This window comes from Monodelphis domestica, chromosome 4, assembly GCF_027887165.1.
Source record: "Monodelphis domestica isolate mMonDom1 chromosome 4, mMonDom1.pri, whole genome shotgun sequence".
Lineage (NCBI taxonomy): Eukaryota > Metazoa > Chordata > Mammalia > Didelphimorphia > Didelphidae > Monodelphis > Monodelphis domestica.
In genome coordinates this window covers 303,677,053-303,696,885 of record NC_077230.1, presented here as the reverse complement: position 1 = coordinate 303,696,885, position 19,833 = coordinate 303,677,053, and the positions used below count along the sequence as shown (strand labels likewise).

At 36.5% G+C, this 19,833-nt stretch overlaps 1 protein-coding gene across 1 annotated transcript in view; it reads right to left on the bottom strand.

Moving 5' to 3' along the window:
* Positions 1-19,833, bottom strand: part of B3GLCT (beta 3-glucosyltransferase) — a 145,246-nt gene that overhangs the window by 5,304 nt on the left and 120,109 nt on the right. The window contains exons 11-14 of the mRNA XM_007495278.3: positions 18,088-18,201; positions 15,169-15,268; positions 13,607-13,726; positions 6,796-6,940 (exon numbers count right to left, since the gene is read on the bottom strand). Of these exons, the coding sequence (XP_007495340.2) occupies positions 6,796-6,940; positions 13,607-13,726; positions 15,169-15,268; positions 18,088-18,201 (479 nt within the window). The remainder of the gene's footprint in view (positions 1-6,795; positions 6,941-13,606; positions 13,727-15,168; positions 15,269-18,087; positions 18,202-19,833) is intronic.

The window sequence follows — 19,833 nt, the reverse complement described above, 5'->3', positions numbered from 1 at the left end:
TTTTTTGCTTTCCCTTTCAATTTGGTCCTTGGCTGATTTCTCGATGGTCCCAGAAAGTACCATTGAGAAGCACAGAGGCAGATCCTCCCTCACTCTGCATGGCTGGAAACGAGTCATCTGCCTTATGAACACAGGTAACAGGAAAAAAGAACAGACATTCAACATTTCTCTTGGTTAACGCAGATTACAAAAGGGTCTGAGTTAGTCTCGGGGAGTCACGTGAGGAGAATCTAGCTTATTAAGTACAAACATGTGATGATCGTTTTCAATAAATGAGGTACTAGAAAAGAACAAAATGGAGCTCATTAAAAGTGAAAGCCATTCGAAGAGGTGTGCATTAATAGTCCTATACACAAAAAAAGTATTTGGGAGACCAAGAGAGACGCCTCTCACAGGTTACTGTTAGAGAAAGAGGAAGCAGGACATATTGAACAGATGAAGGGAGAAATACTGACTAGCTGTTCTCCAACTCCACCAAATCCAAATAAAGAAAGCCACGCTGAAACTGTGTGTGTGTGGGGGGGGGGGGGGGGGAGGGGGTACAGGGTGTTAGGGTTTCTTCCACTATCTAAATTAAAATCCTGCATCAGATACTTACTAGCTGTGCAACCATAGAAAACTCACTTCACTTCCTTCAAGTTTAATTTTCCTGACATATAAAATGTGGATAATAATAGCACCAACCTCACAGGGTTGTTGTCCAAAGGTGGTAACATGTAATTTGTTGTTTGTCTGACTTTTTGTGTCCCTATTTGAGGTTTTCTTGGCAAAGATCCTGGAATGGTTTGCCATTTCCTTCTCCATTTCATTTTACAGATGAAAAGATTGAGGCAAACAAAGTTAAATGACTTGTCATGGGGCACACAGCTAGTAAATAAATGTCTGAAGTCAGATTTGAACTCACAAAGATAAGCATTTCTGACTCCAGGCTCAGCATTCTGAGTCACAGCATCTTAGAAATGCTAGTTGCAATTATTATAATGAATATACTACATGATCTGCATCAAAGTCCTTATATTAGGGTTTGATTTTTTTTTTTAAGAAAAGAGATCTGTTTGGATGTAAATAGATGGATCACACTTACTCTGTATCCCTTTCTAGACTCATGATTCCATTATAACCCTTTCACTGAAATCACGTAGAGAAGTCTGAGGCTAACCTTGAATGTTAACTTTGTCAGTGAGTCAATAAAGAACCATATATGTCCATCACTCTGTCTAGCATAGCTCTAAGACATTGGAAGGGACATCTGAAGCCATCTAAGCCAACTCCCTTAATTTATAAGGGAGGAAACTGGGTTCCAAAGGAGTGAGATGATTTGCCCTTAGGTCACTTAGTGAGAGAGGAGCAGAGGTTTGTGATATGGAAATCACATTAAAAGACCTATATATATTAATTTAAGGTCGCCAAGGAATTCAATTATGTAATTCCTAAATGAAAACTCAAGTCAGCAGTCAACCTTTTATGGAGTTTTTTTTCATTACTAACAGGAGGAAGAAAGGTATTAGAGAGGGAGGGAAAGAGAAAGGGGAGAGAAGGGAATAGGGCTTAAATACTCCCTCTGCTTAGGCTGGGCCAAAGGCCCAAGGCCTTAGATAGCAAAGAAAAGAGATCAGTCCTGATCAGTCCCTATCACTCATGTGACCAAAATGGAGAAACAGTCTCAGGGCCTCCACCTCAAGCACCAGGCTCCAACAACCTCCTTTCCTCCACACAGGAAGTCCCCAGACTCCTCAGCTGTCCTCTACCTCACTTCCTGTGTCTCCCCTGTGCCAATGGTGGCTCTAGCTTAACCTAGGACCGCCCAGAGGTCTGTCCCCTTTGCACATGCCTGTTGAAGGTCATATTCTCAAATAATTAAATCTTGAGCTTTGCTGCAGCCCTTCCTAAATCCTGTTACCCTAAGTAGGGTGGAGATTGTAGTTTCCAAGACCTGATTCTGTCATTCCAAGTATCTCTATTGTTATTGATCAGGAAATAGCCAAATCCCATCCTCTAAAGAATGGTTTGAACAGGGTTGAGTAGTTTTGAAATTCACAATTCTCCCTGAGGCCCAAGGAAGGCTAACCTCTCCAATGGGTCTTGTAAACATACTAGCTATGAAATTACAATAGTTAGAGATAAGGGAAAAATAGGAGAGATAGAGAGAGACAGCAAAACCAATGTTTTGCTGGGCACATTGACAAAAGCCAACTAGGGGGCAGTCCCCTTTGGCAGAAGAATGTACATTCAAAATAAATTCAATCAATCTTCAGTTCAAGCAACAACACCCCAAGGTTCATTCTTGATCTTGATGTAATGTAGGGTTTCTGGCATCTTTCTGCAACAGTTCATTCTCTGGATTTAGGAGTTAGCAAGCTTCTTCCTTGAAGATGTTTCTCAAACAAAAAAAACTTTTCAAAATCTTGGAATTTTATTAAAATACAATCCCCCCTGAAGTGGGTGTTAAAAAAATCCAGTTCAGCTCAGGATGCATTGTTGAGTTATAGGGGTATATGAGTCAGTTATTAAAAGAATTCAAAAAAAAACAAAAAACAAAAACAAAAATATATAAAGGGGAAAATATGGAAGAAAGTTAAACTTTGGGGAGAAAGGGAAGAAAAAAAATTCAAAATCAGAATCAAAATACCAAAATCTATTTATAAAATATTGAGTAAACCAGAATAACTTCATAATGGCCCCTTGTAAAGGTCTAATTTACAGTAATTTCTATCCCACAAGTCTGTAGGACAGAATGCAGTAATATTTCACTCACCCATTTGCAGCCAAGACTACAGGAAGTTGTCATAAGAAGGAAAGGAACTAGAATTTTATTTTGATAGGGAAGAGTCATTCCCTGGTCTGACTTTTTTCATTCTCAAGGATATAGGGAGCCAGCATGATAGTCAAATTTTTGTACTTGTATGAGTACTTCGTAAAGAGTGTAGATACAAGGAAGTCCTACGACTTAATGTATGTCAAGCATTGCAACCTCAAGTCCACATTAGTATTTCCTGTGTGCTCTTTTGGCACTATTCAGGTAAAGTCTGTGCTCCTTGTTTTTATCCCATTTCCTGGAATCAGACACAAACATTAATCATAGTCCTATAACATTTTATCAATAAATGGCAGGTTCCCACAGTCTAAAGCTGTTTGGGTATGTATATTTAAACTTATATTACTGCAGAGAGAGAGAAAAAAAATTAATTGTATGTACCTTTTGTACAAGAAATGAGGAAAGGGGAAAAAAATTCAAATATTCAAAAGAAAAGCAATAATAAAAAAAATAAGGGAAAGAGAAGAAAAAAATCAGGAATTCAATGTGTTTTTGAAAAATCAGCATCCACTTGTCAATGGATTATTATCTTCAATGCATGTGATAGGATACAGGTTGGAATGAGAACCCAACTCTCCTGATGCCCTGTTGTTTTTTTTCATGCTAGATTTACTATGCAAATAAAAAATTAGTTTTCAAATTTATGTAAAGCTCTCTGTTAGATGTTGTATATGTTAGAAGATAAAATAGAGCTTGCTAGGAATTCTAGGCTCTGGTTATATTTTTCAATCTTAGAAAGGTTTAAAATACAATGCCTATGGAACACAAATCAGAAATTTTAAGAATAGGAAAGTAAAAAATGAATTGCTTTTAAATTTCTTCCTTAGAATTTATACCAAAAAAATAGAATTATTTTCTTTTTGCTGGAAAGAATAGGAGAGTAGAATATATGGTTCTTGCCTTCCCTTTCCTAAGCAGGATCATAATATTCTATTCTAATATTGTTCTTTTCCCTTTTCTTCCTTTTATTGGCCAATTTTTTCCCTAGAAAGCCAAGGCTGCTGCTCAAATCTAAGAATAGTCATGTTAATGCAGTGATGGATGATATCTCTTCTACTCTAAGAGTTTTAATAATTTTTTTTCATTTTTCACTTGAGAGACAAAGATTAAAGAACCTCATCTGCTTTTCTAGGTCTTTGTAACCTCCTGTGTCTAGGGTTTAGAATAGGTATGATCAGACAAGATTTTGAATGAATAGGAAAGATGTCCTTTTGTCAAGGAAGGTTTCCTAGGCTGATCATTAAAGAGCTATTTTTATCCTTGCTTACAGCATTCAAGGATGCTAAAGGAGAGTCTAACTCATTCAATAATGTAAATTCTTTCTCTGCCTCACTAGAGTTCTGTTCTCCAGTGCTATACCTGTCATGCTCGAATTTTTATATCAATAGGGGTAGCATTTGCTGCTTGGCAGTGACATAAAATATGAATTCCGTTGGATCTAAAATCAGGGTCTAAATACCATTTCAAAGCTTGTTATGGCATCTAAAGTAGACATACATTTACATTTTTCAAGTGCCAAGATGCTCTGAGTTTCTCTAAGAAAAGCATACTGTAGGTGTTGAAAGCACTGATGTTATTAATCCAAGTATAGAACAGAGATTTCATTTTGGGAATATAAACACATTCATAGACCTACTTTTCAAGGGACTACTAAAAATAATGCAAGAAGAACATATCTTCCCAGAGGTTACAGTGATGAATCTAATATCCCACCGATGCCTTGTGGAAATCACTACTGCTTCTCCTTCTTCCTCACCCCGCCCCCTTACAAGGGATGCATCCTCTCCTGGGACACAAAAGTTTAACACACTAGAGGTAATAAGAGTAAAAAGGGTGAAAATCCAACCAAGAAGCTGCAAAACTGAGTGTAAGAACACCAGAAAAGAAGGCAAAGTTACATATGCAGGCAAAATTAAATTCAAGAGCTGTGAAACCTACAAACTGAACTTATTCTGTGCTTTTTAAAAAAGAGCAAGATGTATTTAATAGAGATCTAAAATTTCATGTATAATCTTTTTCTGTTCTACCATGTATATGGAAATAACCATTTTATTTGAGGGTTTGTTAAATTAAAAACAAAATTAATTCAGAAAAAAGAACTCAGACCAAGGCAGAGCAATGCAATTAGGTGTGAATTTTAGATTTACTCCACCCTGCTTAGTCTTTAGAATTTTAGCAGCCAGGAATGTATACACCCCCACTTAAGGATTAAGTGTGGGAGAGGAAGGTCTATGACCCAGTTGGGATAGCAAGTGACAAATCAGAAACAACTGACTGACCCCTTGGGCTGTCCAAAAGCCAAGTTTAAGCCACCATTGGTACATGTAGAGACACAGGAAGTGAGGTAAAGAACTGCCTTTATATTTCATGTCCCTTCCCATGAGAGGGACTTGGGTGTGGAACCAACCTTGGAGGAGCTTCAGCATGAGACCTGAGACTGCTTCCTTTAGACAGGGGTCCCCAAACTTTTTATACAGGGGGCCAGTTCATTGTCCCTCAGACTGTTGGAGGGCCAGACTATAAAAAACTATGAACAAATCCCTATGCACACTGCACATATCTTATTTTAATGTAAAAAAAACAAAATGGGAACAAATATAATATTTAAAATAAAGAACAAGTAAATTTAAATCAACAAACTGACAACATAATGGCCCCTATAATAGGGGCCATCATGTTGTGCATCTAGGGGAGTATGAGGGCCATTGTACTACTGTGTTTCCCTGAAAATAAGACACTGTCTTATATTAATTTGACCCCCCAAAAAACAGGGGGTATCTTATAAAACACCCAGTGGCAGTGGTGGGCTTCTCACAGTAGAGGCCCACCACTGATGTCACAGGCCAGATCACTGCTATCTGATGCCTGTATACAGTACTGGAGGCAGTGCTGGGCCTGTGACACTGTATACCGCTCTCTGGGATAGTGGAGGCTGCAGTGCTGTCTGTGATGGGCCTATCACACACAAGCCCATCACTGCCACCACTATACTGGGCATCAATATACACAGTGCGGAATCCCCTCCCCCAGATCACTGCTCACCATGCTGACGTCTTCCATTGTGCAGCCACATAATCCTTTGCGTGGTGCCTCATTCTCATTCAGTTACTCTCAGAACAAGGCGCCATGCAAAGGATTATGTCACTGGAAGTAGTACTGTATGTGAGTGATGCAGCACTTTGTGGTGCCCCCACATACAGTGCTCCTCTTCCTGACCACCAATGAAAGAGGTGCCCCTTTGGGAAGTGCAGTGGGAGCTGGATAAATGGCCTCAGGGGGATGCATGTGGCCCGCGGGCCATAGTTTGGAGACCCCTGCTTTAGACAATCACATGGTGAGTGATAAGACTGACTCCTTTTCCCTTGGCTTCTGGAGTCACTAGCCTCTGGAGAGACCCCTTGGCTGAGGCCTCTGAACTCCTGCCTGGTTCAGAACAAGCCAGGGCAGCTACTCTTCCCTTTATCTCTTTCTCTCTCATTCTTAATTTCTTCCTTCTAACCACCATGAAATTCCATTCGGACTTGAGTATTTCATTGGGATTTAGAATTTAAATTCCTGGTGACCAACTAAAAATGTATATATTCAGTCCAACCATAAAATTTACTCTTTACATAGGTTTACCCACGACATTTATCCTCAAATGAGTGAATAGTGAATATATATATATATATATATATTTTGGTTTTAAAATGTCCAAGATTATGGGCGGGGGCAGGCTTTCCCTGGTCCCTGATGTGGGAAAGACCCTTCTCATATACCAATTGTTATACTCTCTATCTTAATCCCACCTTTATAATGCATGTGATACATTAGCTCATTCCATTCCTGCACCTCTCAAAATGACTTTCATAGGATACCCTTTTGGAACTTTTATGCAAAAATCCCAAAACTATTCAAAGAAAAAATGGTGAAGGAAGGAAAACAGAATCCTCCAGGGAAAATAAATTTATTTTTAGCGGCATGAAAAACAATCCTTTTACCTGATGAAAGAGAGGGCTGTGTGTCACCGGGATTCCCAGACCACTGAAACACATGCCAAGCACCATGTCATCTGGGGCATCATTACTGTAGCATCGACACTTACTGGCCAAAAGTCTCCGAACTGCTTCTCTGCTAAAGACCATACTAATAGGGAAAGACATGGAGAAAAATAACAAACAAACAAGGGGAACTTCAATGACCATTTATTTACTTGAATAGAGAAATCTGGTTCAATAGAGACACATTTTTCATTATGATAAAAGAGTGGTTTCTCTGGGGCTCAGAGGCCACTTCATAATTACCCTATACAAAAGAAATTGTTTTTGTGCTTTCTGTCAAATATTAACACTTGCATAAATATTCTAAATTTTAAACAGACTTTTTCCTTGGGGGAAAAGTTTTACTTCTTTATACATTTCTAACTTCTTGGCAAAAACATGTTGCCTCAAGTCCTATCTTTTTCAAATCATCAGCTAGAAAATTAAAACACTCCCTTGGTACTGGAACTCTCCATGACAACACACATTGAAATTGTCTTTGGATAAGCCACAAGCCTCTACATCTCAGGGACATCCTTAAATCATAGAGGCTATTAATGCCTTGCCACTGGGCACTTCTTGTCCAGTGAGCTCCTTAGTGAGGGTAAGGAAAATAGATTTTTGAAAATCACAAAATATTAGGATTTGAAAAGGTAGTCAATCAGTCTAATCATCTACCTCATGCAGGAATTCCCTCTACATCACCTCTGGAAGGTGATTACTCAGTCCTTGTTTAAATACATCCAGTAAAAGGTATGTGCAGAAGCAAACTATGGGTCTTAATTTCTCTTTAAGTTGAGTTAAAATCAGGCTCCTTTATTTTTTTATTTTGTTAAGAGAATTTATTTCCAGGTATCTTAGCTACTCCCTCCTGTCCCCATACCACAGCAGGTATAACCATCCATCAAGAAGATAGGTATATATTATACTTTTTGTGTTCCCATTTCTCAGTTCATTCTCTGGAAGTGAACATTCACAAGTTATTGTTCAAGTAGTAAATCTGTAGTTGTATATAATGTTCTCTTGTTTCTATTTGTTTCATTTTTCATGATTTCATGTAGGTCTTCCCAAGTTTTTAAAAAATTAATGTGCTTACCATTTCTTATGGCACAGTTTACCTTTAATTTTTTTTTACTTTTAAAAAAGTTTATTTTATTCCAATAACAAATTTACACATAAGTTTTCCAAAGTTATATTCCCTTTAATTATAACTCAGAAATCTGAGCTGTCTCTCATGGTACCAAATAAACTAAGGCAAATCCCTCTTCCCATTAGTGGTTCTGTTAAAAGCTATAAATGTGAAGAGAGCAATCATGTTGCCCCTGAGTGTTCTCTCCTTCAGACTCAATAGCTTCAGTTCATTCAGCAGATCCTCCTTATAACATGGCTTTTAATGTCTTTATCATCCTGGCTGACCCTCCTTTGGGCTCATTCTCTACTGGTTAATAGAATCCTATGAGAAATTGTAAGACTCTTCTTTCCACAGTTTATTGTCCAAGTTCTATCATTAAATTGTTACTTTGAGCAAGTTGCAACACTTCTCTGGATGATTCTGGTTTGAGCCTCGTTATTTCTTTGAGGGATCTTGGGAACTAGGAAAGATCAGCATGAGGGGAACCTATCTGAGCCATCCTAATATTAAGGACACCTTCAACTCTCCCGCCCCCAACTCATGAAGTGAAAGACACATAAAGACAAGCTTTTTTCTCCTCTCCCTACCCCAACCAAAGAAAAAAAAAGTTTACCTAAAGTTGTTAAAAGTTTTCCAGATAATCACTCAATTCTAGACTTTGGAATGAAAAGAATTCATAAAACTTCAAAATTACCCCTAAATTCTTAAGTGAAGAAAACAAATTTTTATTACTAATAAATGGAAATAACAATATCCAAAGACTTGGAAAACAACTAGAAAGCCATGCCACTCCACTGCCTCTTCCTTTTTTAGAAAGTGCTCGTTTCCCTCTGGCTATGAGAGTCATGTCAAGTTGGCAACAACAGCTTTCTATTGGTTCAGATCAATTAGACTTGAGCTCTGGAGAGTTCAGTCAGATGTGTTTTGGTAAGAGATCCCTTGTGGGACTAACTAATATTAGGGCAAAACAGATCTCTTAATAGGCAGGCTTTTTTTAAAGTGGCCATGGGGGAGAGGGGGAAGTAAATGTGATTTTTATCATAGTCAAACAAAAGGCATATTTTCCATTCAATTCAATAAACATTCATTTAAAATTACTATTATTATATACCTAATGTGTACTAGGTCCTAGGGGAGACTCAAAGTTTTGATGACACAGAGCCCTCACTCACATGGATTAAATACCTATCATGTGCCAGGTAGGACATTTGGGGACACAAGGACAAACAGGAGCTGGGGAAATGGCATGTGAATTTATAAGAAAATATACAAAATATAGACAAGTTAATTTGGGAGAGGAGGAAAGTAGGAGTTGAGAAAGGTCTCAGAAAAGACTTCCTGTAGAAGCTAATTGAGCTAGCCCTGAAGGAAATAAGAGGTTCTGTGAGGCAGATGAAAGAAGAGAGTAACTTCTAGGTATCGGAAACAACCAGTGTAAAGGTCCAGAGAACAGAGAGTGTCCCAAATGAGGGAGAAGAAGAAATCTCATTTGGCTGGAAGGGGAATAAGATATATAATAAGGCTAAATAAATAGGCTAAAGCATTGGGCTGGAGCCAGGATGTGAAGGATTTTAAAGTAGTCTGGAGCCAATCTACAAATGGTTTTAAAAGCCAGAGGAAATTCCATTTTAACTTTAAGGCAAGGGAACTTACAAAAGGGAACTACTAGAGTTTATTGAATAATGGCATAACATGGTCATATCTGTGGTTTAGGAAAATTATTTCAGTAGCTGAATGGTATATGAATTGGAGAAGGAAGAGTCTCAAGACAAGCAGATCAATGAGGAAGCTCTGGAGATGCTGAAGCCTTGATCTAGGGTAGTGGTCATGTGAGCAAAAAATGAAGAGTTTTGTGGAAGTAGAAATGACAAAATTTGACAACTAAAGGGAAAATAGGGAGTAAGGGAGAATCAGGAACCAAGGATAATGCAAAGACAGTGAACCTTGCATTCCAAAAATTGACAGAAATAGGGAAGTTCAGGAAAAGATAATTAATTCTTTTTTATATATGTTGAGTTAGAGATGTCCCTAAGATAAAGAGTTAAAAATACTCAAAGAGATGGAGATGTGGGAATGAAGTTCCAAAGAAAGAACAGAATGGGATCTAAAATGGGAAAGTCATCATCTGCCAATGGATGATCATTGAAATCATAGAAGCCAATGAAATCACTGGAATGTGGAGAGAAGAGGACCCAAGAGAGAGCACTATGGGTCAGGATAAGGAAGAATGATATGGATGATCAACCATTAAAGGATAATGAGAAAGAATAGCTAGGCAAGTAGAGAGAGAACCAAAAGATAGTATCATGAAAATCCAGAGTGAAAAAAAATATAAACAAGGAACAAAGGGGTGGACAACACTATGAATAAAGTTGACTATCTCAACTTACTTTAAATTAAATATTTAGGGAGTAGCTAGATGGCTAGGTGGATTGAGAGCCAAGCCCAGAAACAGGAGGTCCTGGCTTCAAATCTGCTCTTAGATACTTCCTAGCTGTGTGACCCTGGACAAGTCACTTAACCCCTATTGCCTAGTCCTTACTGCTCTTCTAAGGCAGAAGGGAAAGGTTTTCAACTAATTAATTAATTAAATAAATGGATGGATGACAGATATAGAGCTCAAAGGGTCTTAGAGATAATAAGTTTAACCCTCTCATTTCACAGATGAAGGTCTATTTAGATATTTTGCACCTTAAGTGGTACAGTGGTTAGAGTGTTGAATTTGGAAACAGGAAGAATTGAATTCAAAATTGGACTCATATTCCTACTAGTTGTGTGTCCTTGGGCAAGTCACTTTAGCTCTGTCTGCCTCAATTTTGTCAAGTGCAAAATAGGGATAATAATGGCATTTACCTCTCAAGGTGGTTGTGATGATCAAATAAGAGAATATTTGTAAAACATTTAGCACAATGCCTGGCTAGACACTTAATAAATATGTGTTTCCATCCTTTCCCTACAAATCCAGCACTCAGTTCCTTTATTTTCCTCTCATAAACTTATGGGGAAAGTAGAAATAGAGGAAGGTCTTTATAATTTTATATATTTGTTTGACTATGGATTCTAAAAAGTTTGACTCGGCAAAGTACAAGCCAAGGGTAAAATTCACTGTTAGAAAATCTGTAACTTCTTTCTACACAATCTGAGTACTAGCTAAATAAGTGATCCAATAGTCCAAGCACATGTGGACTTGTAATAAAACTTTTTATTAAGATATTAGTGAAAAAAGATATTAAGCTGTCAAGACATGGAAAATTATCCATAATAATGTGCCACAAAAAAACCCTTATATCCATCCTGTAAGCTATTTTTTTAATATTTAAAAGATGTTTAGAGGCTAGAAGTCTAACACTTTGATTTCCTTTAATATCTCTATTATTTTTTAATTAGAAAAACTGAAACAGGAAGGAGGGATTTGCCTGAAGTTCTACCAGGAAATTAATACATCAAAGAATAAAGGTCAGCATTCTACATGAGAAAAAACAACTGGGAAGTGTCTTCTGGGGTTCTTTCCCAAGAACTAATTTATCTAGCATTCTCTAATTAAATATTTTGGCTCTGGGTTCAAGAGCTTATTCTATGAGGCAGTGGTGCAAGGGACAGGATAAATTCAGAAAGGTTTGAGTTCAAATCTAGCCCCAGATACTTATTAGCTTTATGACTCTGAAAAAGTCACTTAAGTTCTGTTTTCCTTAGATCCAAATATAAATGGGGCATAATAACAGCACCTACCTCCTAGAGTTGTTGTGAGGATAAAATTAGTTAACATGTGTAAATACTGAGCTTATTGCTTGGCATGTAATATGTATTTTTAATTTTATTTAATAAATTTTAAATTTATTTTTAAAATAATTTAATAAATTTAATTTATTTAATAAATGTTTGTTTAATAAATATTTGTTCTCTCCCTTCTATGATCCATCTTCTTCTGTCTTTCACTGTGTGACTATATGTATTTCTTCTCCCACCAAGACTATATCTTTTCCCTTCTACTTAAACTCAATCTTACAGCAGAATTTCTGGATTTCATCATTTAACTTGTTATCTTTCAGTCCCCCACCTTCAAAAAAGAAAGGGCTCAATAGGATAAATCCAAATGTGTCGAGGTAGACTGAGTAACAGGATTAAATAAGAATAAGATCTATCATCAAATATTTATATCTACTATGTGCCCAGCATGACAGCGATGCATGGAATAAGATTAGGGGTAAAATGCTTGATTTCAGTGGTATTGGGTAATCCTAGATGAGGAAAATCCCTCTGTCAATGCTGGTCAGCACCTTTTATGCAACAGTCTCTCAGTGTGCTCAGTTCTTAGCAATTCTCTAAGACTATAAGTTGAACAAATAGTATGTGACCACAGCTAGATGGTTCTCAAATTCAGGTCTTCCTTTCTTTGAGGTTCTCTGTCTGTTTCTGTCTCTGTCTCTGTCTCTTCCTCCCTCTTCTCTGTCTCTCTCTCCTATACCAACTGCCAATGATGGGATGGGAGACATCCTATTGGTTTAGAGGGAGAAACAGAAGGCTACACAAAGGAAGGAGCATTGGAGATGGATAAGATCATAGACTATTAGATCTGAGAGTCTCTGCCCTTTAAAGGTGCCATAATTATATTAGTTAGTCAATTAGCATTGACTAAGCATCTACTAAGAGCTAGGTAAGAACTGTGCTAAAAGGTGAGAATACAAAGAAAGGCCCAAAACAAACACCCCCCCCCCCAAAAAAAAATCCCTGCTCTAAGGGACAACATGAAAAGTGCCATGTTTAAATGAGAAATACACAGGATAAGTTGAGAGTCATCTCAGAAAGAAGGCATTTAGATGTCATTCTAGGAAGCTTTTCTAGATATCATCCCCCTGTATCCAGAAAAACAAAAGTGAACTGTTGTTGTTCAGTAATTTTCAGTTGTGTCCAACTCTTCATGACCCCTTTTGGAGTTTTCTTGGCAAAGATATTGGAGTAGTTTGCTATTTTCTTCTCCAGTTCATTTTGCATATGGGGAAACTGAGGTAAACAGGTTAGATGACTTGCTTAAGGTCTTATAGCTAATAAATGTCTGAGGCTGGATTGGACCTCAGGTCTTCCTGACTCCAGGTGAAGTACTCTATCCACTGTGCCACCTAGCTGCCCAAAGTATATATAAAATACCAAAATTACAATCCTCCAATTTTGATCCATATTTTAGAAATACACCGGCCATTAAAAAGAAGCTAAATACCTTAAATAATATACCATTGCCAAGTAATTTTTACCAAGTGCTCTGAAATATGGAGTATTTTCATATACTCTCTTTAGACATACGTTCTTTTAGAAGTTTATGACAGTATAGTGGTTAGAGCGATAGAAATGGTATCAGAAAGACATGAATTAAAATTCTACTTGTGACCTTAAGCAAGTTATTTTTGCTCTTTTTGCCTCAGGCAATTCCCTCGGAGTTGTCAACCAACTTACAGAAGTAGTGAGAATTTTCATACAGGGAGCTCCATGTCGTAAATTTTTTTTTTACCTAAATAATTCACTTATTTTTCAAAAACAGAAAATTTACACAGAAGCAAACCCATTAACATCATGGAACACAGAATTCAGAACCATTACAGATAAATATTAAGCATAAGATTCAGAATCAGCTCAAAATTCAGTTACCCTCCTCCTCCAGTGATGTAGCTGTATCCGCCAGTTCCCAATCCATAGCCATAACGCTCTCCCAGAAACACTGGTTCTTTTGAGTCATAACAGCTAAGTAAGTTCCGGAGCCTGGAGATACTAAAATGTCAACGATATGTATAATTAACAATTGCTCCTTTCAAACACAATTTCTGGATGAATGTTTCATGGCCCATAGCACCTGCTGTGCATTACATGTTAGCTGTAAGAAAATTTATTATAACTGGGGTTCAAAAAGCTGATGGAGGCAATTAAGAAAATGATAGAAATCAGCAATTGGTCCTCAGATGGGACAAGGGGAGTAGGGAATAGTTCTATACTGCTCTCTGCACACTCTTCCCCCTATTTTAAAGGCACTTTAAAAGGCTATGTTGCCTAGATCTTTCTCTCAAATCTTGCATAAAAATACAAATTAGTCAAGTTGCTTTTAAAACTAAATAATAAAGGTTTGATATATTTTGAGGAGTTATGATTTTGTGCCAGCAGGTGTTTCCTATTTCCACTGAGGTAGACAGCAACCCCATCAACAACGTAGGAGATAGTTTTCAATTCACTACTCATATGGTGACCGGCTCCCTAAATTTAATTAGTTCTCAACTGACAGACAAACTGATCATCATTGGAAGGGAAGGCTTTTCAGCTCGCCAGCATCTTCAGAAGCTTCTGGAGCCCAGGATCACCTCTGGACAAGTTGGAGGCATCCAAGGAGGAACTTATGAGAGGAAAGTTTTTGTGCACAGAGGAAAAGACACTCCCTTACTAAGCATTTGCTCCAGGAGATTATGCCAGGTAATATTTTGATTAATCTGTTTCAGACTTTAAGTTATGGATGTGTTCAGATGTCTAGAGTCAACAACAAGGGCTATCTTTGGGAATTTTCTGCTTTTGAGGACCTCAGTCACATATAGGAAATAACCATGTTGATCATTACAATACAGAGTATTGAAATGGGTGTTATAAGCCTGAAGTTAAATAAAAATAAATGGCCTCCATAAGAAACATATAAGAAACATGAAGATTTCAGAGAATCATGAGATCTGTATGAACTGATAGAGGGCAAAGGGAACAGAATAATGTAAAAGAAGACAATGCGAAAAGACCAACAGAACACAGGCCAAATTCAGTGAATAATGTTGGCTCTGTACTACTGAGGTTAAAACCAGAACCTTGTCTTCTGTTAGCATGATAAACTATATGACTGAAAAGGCACAAATACTGCTATTAGTAATCAATGTATTCAATTGTTTTACTTTTTTATGGGAAGACACTTTTTAAAATCATATTGTTTATTGGTAGGAGATTAATGTGTCAAAACAAAATAAATCAATTAAAAATTTTTTCATCTTAAAAATAAAAATAGCCTATATAGAACCATGAGTATATGGATATTTGATAAAATTAATAATAAAATTAATCATGAAATTAATCATAATATCTATAAATACAAATTAGAAAATATGAACAAAGGAGAGATTAAATGTAGAAGTATATGAACTAAGGTTTGAAAATATATCCACACAAGAACAAGAATGAATCCTTACCTTATTAATGTATCATCATCAACAATGACTAACCAAGCCGTTGAATCACTGCTATGATTCAAAAATCTTTCCAAAATAGCAAATGTTTTTCCACAATGACCTAAGAAAAAAAGGCAGGATAACGTATAGTGATTATCCACAGATGTCAAATGAAAAGGCCAGTGCTCAGACCATGTTCTCTGATATAAAATGTTATGTGAATGAAAGTTGCAGTCAGTATTATTAACTATGTGCTAAATGGAAACAAATTGAAAAACATCTGAAGGTAAAAATGGCCCAAGTTTTATTTTTATTGAACAAAAAGCCTTAATTTTCGTCCTTCTTGTTCAGTTATGTTTAACTCTTTATAACCCCATTTGGGGTTTTCTTGACAAAGAAAATGGAGAGGTTTACCATTTCCTCCTCCAACTCATTTTACAGATAAGGAAACTGAGGAAAACAGGGTAAAGTGACTTGCTGGGAGAGATCATACAGCTAGTCAGTGTCTGAGACCAGCTTTGAACTTAAGACTTCCTAACTCTAGGCTACACTACCTACTGTGCCATCTAATTTTATTTAGACAAATTATAATGCAAAGATAAAAGTTACATTTAGCATTATGGGATTTCAAAGTGAGAAGGGACTTTGGAGGTCATTTAGTCTAAGCCACTCCTAACTAATTAATTACATGGTTTTGCAACACATACAGAATACTCTTGTAAATAGCTCCAGAGTTTTCTTGCATTGTACTAACCAACTTTGAATAAAGCTTTAAAAAGTTACAATATGAACCAGCCATGTTGTTCATTTTAACAGACGTTCAAAATTGGCAAAGCCAAAACTACAAAATTATTGAGATTAATGTAATCTCTATGTTTGATCAATGAAGAAATGATTATCTAGTTTACACATTAATTGTTCTCATGGCTTTTTAAAATTCCTTTTAATCTTTATAACAATTTACTTTGGAGAGAGAGTATTGGTAAAAACAGATGAGATTCAAGCCATTCAACTGTTTGGTTTAAAAAAGAAATTCAATAATTTTAACATATCCTATTTTAAAATATGAAACATACATATTAAGATTGATTTATAATATAGATACTAAATAGATATTGTATAATCAATTAAATGGGATATTAACCACAATTATATCATATCTATAGCAAACTGATAATATATTCAAATTTACATCAGTGTACTGCCAGGATTTTAAATCATCAAAATAATAATTTATTGAACATAAATGAATTAAGTACATTTTACTGTTGTGAGGAAAGCCATTGCCTGTTTAAAAACTGCTATCTTCCTTCCTTCCTTCCTTAAAAAAAAAAATCTGCTATTATGTATTTGTTATTTAAGAAAACAAAGAATAGACTCAGCAGGTAAGTGAACTCAAGCTGATATGCTAAAATATGCCTAGATAAATACAAATTCCTTTTGAAAAAAAAAAAAAGGCAGAGGAGAGGCTGAAGGCCATGGTTATGCTAATCATAGGTATGAGATAAAAAATACCATAAGGTTGAACCAGACAAAAATGGAGAGAGTGTTTACTGTTCTCTTCTGTGTCCCTTGGTCCAGCTAGAAATAGGAAAAAATCTAGGGATGAGGGTGGGCTTGGAGACTCTTTCCAAACTAGCCAAAGGTAGGTCTAGATAAAATCATTAGCTAAACCATTAGGTTGGTTCCTACTAAGGCATCCTGAAATAGAAAGAATCAGCCCACACGCAAAGGCTTTCCAGAAGAAATTCAGGAAACAAAAGCACTGATGTTTCCTGGCTATAAGAGTACAAACATCCAGTCCATCCATTGCCAAAGCTGCTGGTAGCTTCAGTGTTGACCTGGATTCCAAAGCCCTCAAAAGGTATAATGATAAAAAGTGAAGATGATGGAGATTTCTGACAATGGAGAAAAGGAGAGAATTGATGAGACTGATTGGAAGGCTGAGAGAATACACTAAATAAGCTCTACAAAGTTAATTGCTCATATATTTTTATCATAGGTCCTTGTGTTTCTTTAGAAAACACTTCCAATTTTCCCCAACTGCTTCTGGTTTCTATTAAGTACTATGGATAATATGAAGTTGTTTTTTGTTTTTTTGTTTTGTTTGTTTTTGCTAATAAAATGTTTAATTACCCAAGAAGATGAGCTTGGTCTGTATTCTACAAGTCACATTCACTAGAATGACTAGCAAGTCTGAAGTCACCAAGATAAGTGAGACTACCATCTGGTGGTGTCTCCACAGAATTTTAGAAACATAATCCTTTGGGGCTCAGAAAGCATGAAAAACAGTCAGAGCTGCTAAATTCACAAAACTGCCAGATAATGCCATCACTACAATTCAACTCTTTGAAAACAGGTAACTATGTATGGGGCAGCCAGGCACAATGAACTTGGAACCAGAAAGGCTCCTCTCCTTGAGTTCAAATCTAGACTCAGATATTTATTAGCTATGTGATCCATGGCAAGTTGCTTAACCCTGATTGCCTCAGTTTCCTCATCTGTAAAATGAGCTGGAAAAGGAACCATTTCAGTATTGTTGCTAAGAAAACTCCAAATAGAGTCACAGAGTCAAACCTTACTGAACAATAATAAGAAAAGAATCTACGTATAAGATATGTGGTAGTACTGTTAATTATAATGACAAGATTTTTAAAAGACACAATATGAAGATATGAAATATAAACATATATCTATATGCATATATAAACACATACATGTGGGTATATATAAACTAAGCATTATGTAGATATAATTTCTATATACTCCAACTACATTAATCCTTTGTTGTTGATGTAAAAGCAATGCTTTAAAAAACCACTGGGAGAGAAGAAAAAGTATGAGGTGGAATTATAATCTACTTGGAGAATAAACATTTTCTGTCTTAATTTATCGGATGAAACATTTCTTACAAAAGCACTAATAAAATTAGCTGTTCACCTCTTTCTGTGTTAGGCACTCCCAGATCTATAGTTGGAATCGATTTCTCTGCATAATCACTGTAGTATTCAATGAGACTTGCCTGCTCTTCCCAAGTCTGCTTTACAATAGGTACTGGGGAAAAAAGTTATTAAAAAAAAAAGATTACAATCACAAATATAAATACGTAGGCAGTACTGGCAACTCAAAACTGTACCATTTATAAGGTAGTAAGATTGTCACTTATCCTTCTTAACGTCTCTCAGGATTGAGAGCCTGTTGGTAGCCCAGAGAAAAGCTGTAGTGGAATGGCTACAGGGAGTGATTAAAACCACTTCTGGATCAGAACTTTCAGTATCTTCTTAAACTTTATGCTGATGAATTCTTTTACTTCCTCATAAGAAATCCTAATCTAGTTACAGTAGTGTTATGTGTAAAGTCCAAATTTTAATTAATCTTTCTTCCCTCACAAAATGTTAATTTAAAATCTACTTTTTCAACTGTTTTTAGCTCAGCTTAAAAAAAAAAAAAAAAGAACAAAACACCTGTAAATTGTTCTGGCTAATCTTAGGGTCTTCTTTTGAGATTATCCCAAATTTATCCTGTGTAATCTTGTTGATGCATATTTGCATGTTGCTTCCCCCAGTAGTTTGAAAGTGAAAGGGGGACTGATTTTCCTCCTTTTTTTGTGTGTGCCTAATACATAGTGAGCACTTAATAAGTGTTTGTTAATTGATTGAAGTCCCAAATCTACATATCTAACTCTCATCTCTTTTTTTAAGTTCCACCTGCCTGCTGAACATCTCTCTTGCACATGCATCTCAAATTCAGTCTGTATAAAATGGAACTCATTATCTTTCCTCCTAAAACCTATCCTTCTTCCTGATTTTCCTACTTTGGTTGAAAGCATCCCATCCTTCTAGTCCCCCAGATTTACAATTTCATCATTGTCCTCCAGGGTTTTCTTTCACAGATCCTCATTTAATCAGAGGTCAATCTTGTTGATTTTATCCCCACATCATCTCTTGATCTCTTGCATTCATCCCTTTCTCTCTACTCACAACATGGAGACTTTGGTTTATCATCATCATCATCATCATCAACTCTCTCTCTCTCTCTCTCTCTCTCTCTCTCTCTCTCTCTCTCTCTCTCTCTCTCTCTCTCTCTCTCTCTCTCTCTCTCTCTCTCTCTCTCTCTTTCTCACCTCCCTGCTCTTCCCTCCCCCACCTAACCCCATCCAGTTTCTCCTCTGGAAATCCATACAGCTGCCAAATTGTTATTTCTGAAGAACATAACTAATCATGTTACTCTCTTCTTCAAAACACTCCAGTGGTTCCCTAACCTCTGGAACAAAATGCAGACTCCTTTGTCTGTCATTTAAAGCCAAATAGGGTTCCAACTTCCTTTTCCAGGCTAATTATACATCCCTTCTTTTCACATATTATGTGCCACAATGTGACTTTTTATCTCCTGTATCTGAGCCTTTGAAATGACTGTCTCTCATTCTTGGAATGTTTTTCCTCTTCCAATGAATGAACTGCCAATTTTTAGGTTCCAAAACCTCTAGGAATCTCTTTAAGACTCACCTTAGGTATGACTTCTACAGGAGACCTCATCTAACACTCCTAATTTGAGTGTATCTCCTTCTCCAAAATTATTTCTTACTTACCTTGTATATATTTTGAAATTGCTTATTTGCTTAAATGTTGTTTCCCTCCAGTGGAAAGTAAATTCCTTGTAGGCAGGGACTGTTTTATAATTGTCTTT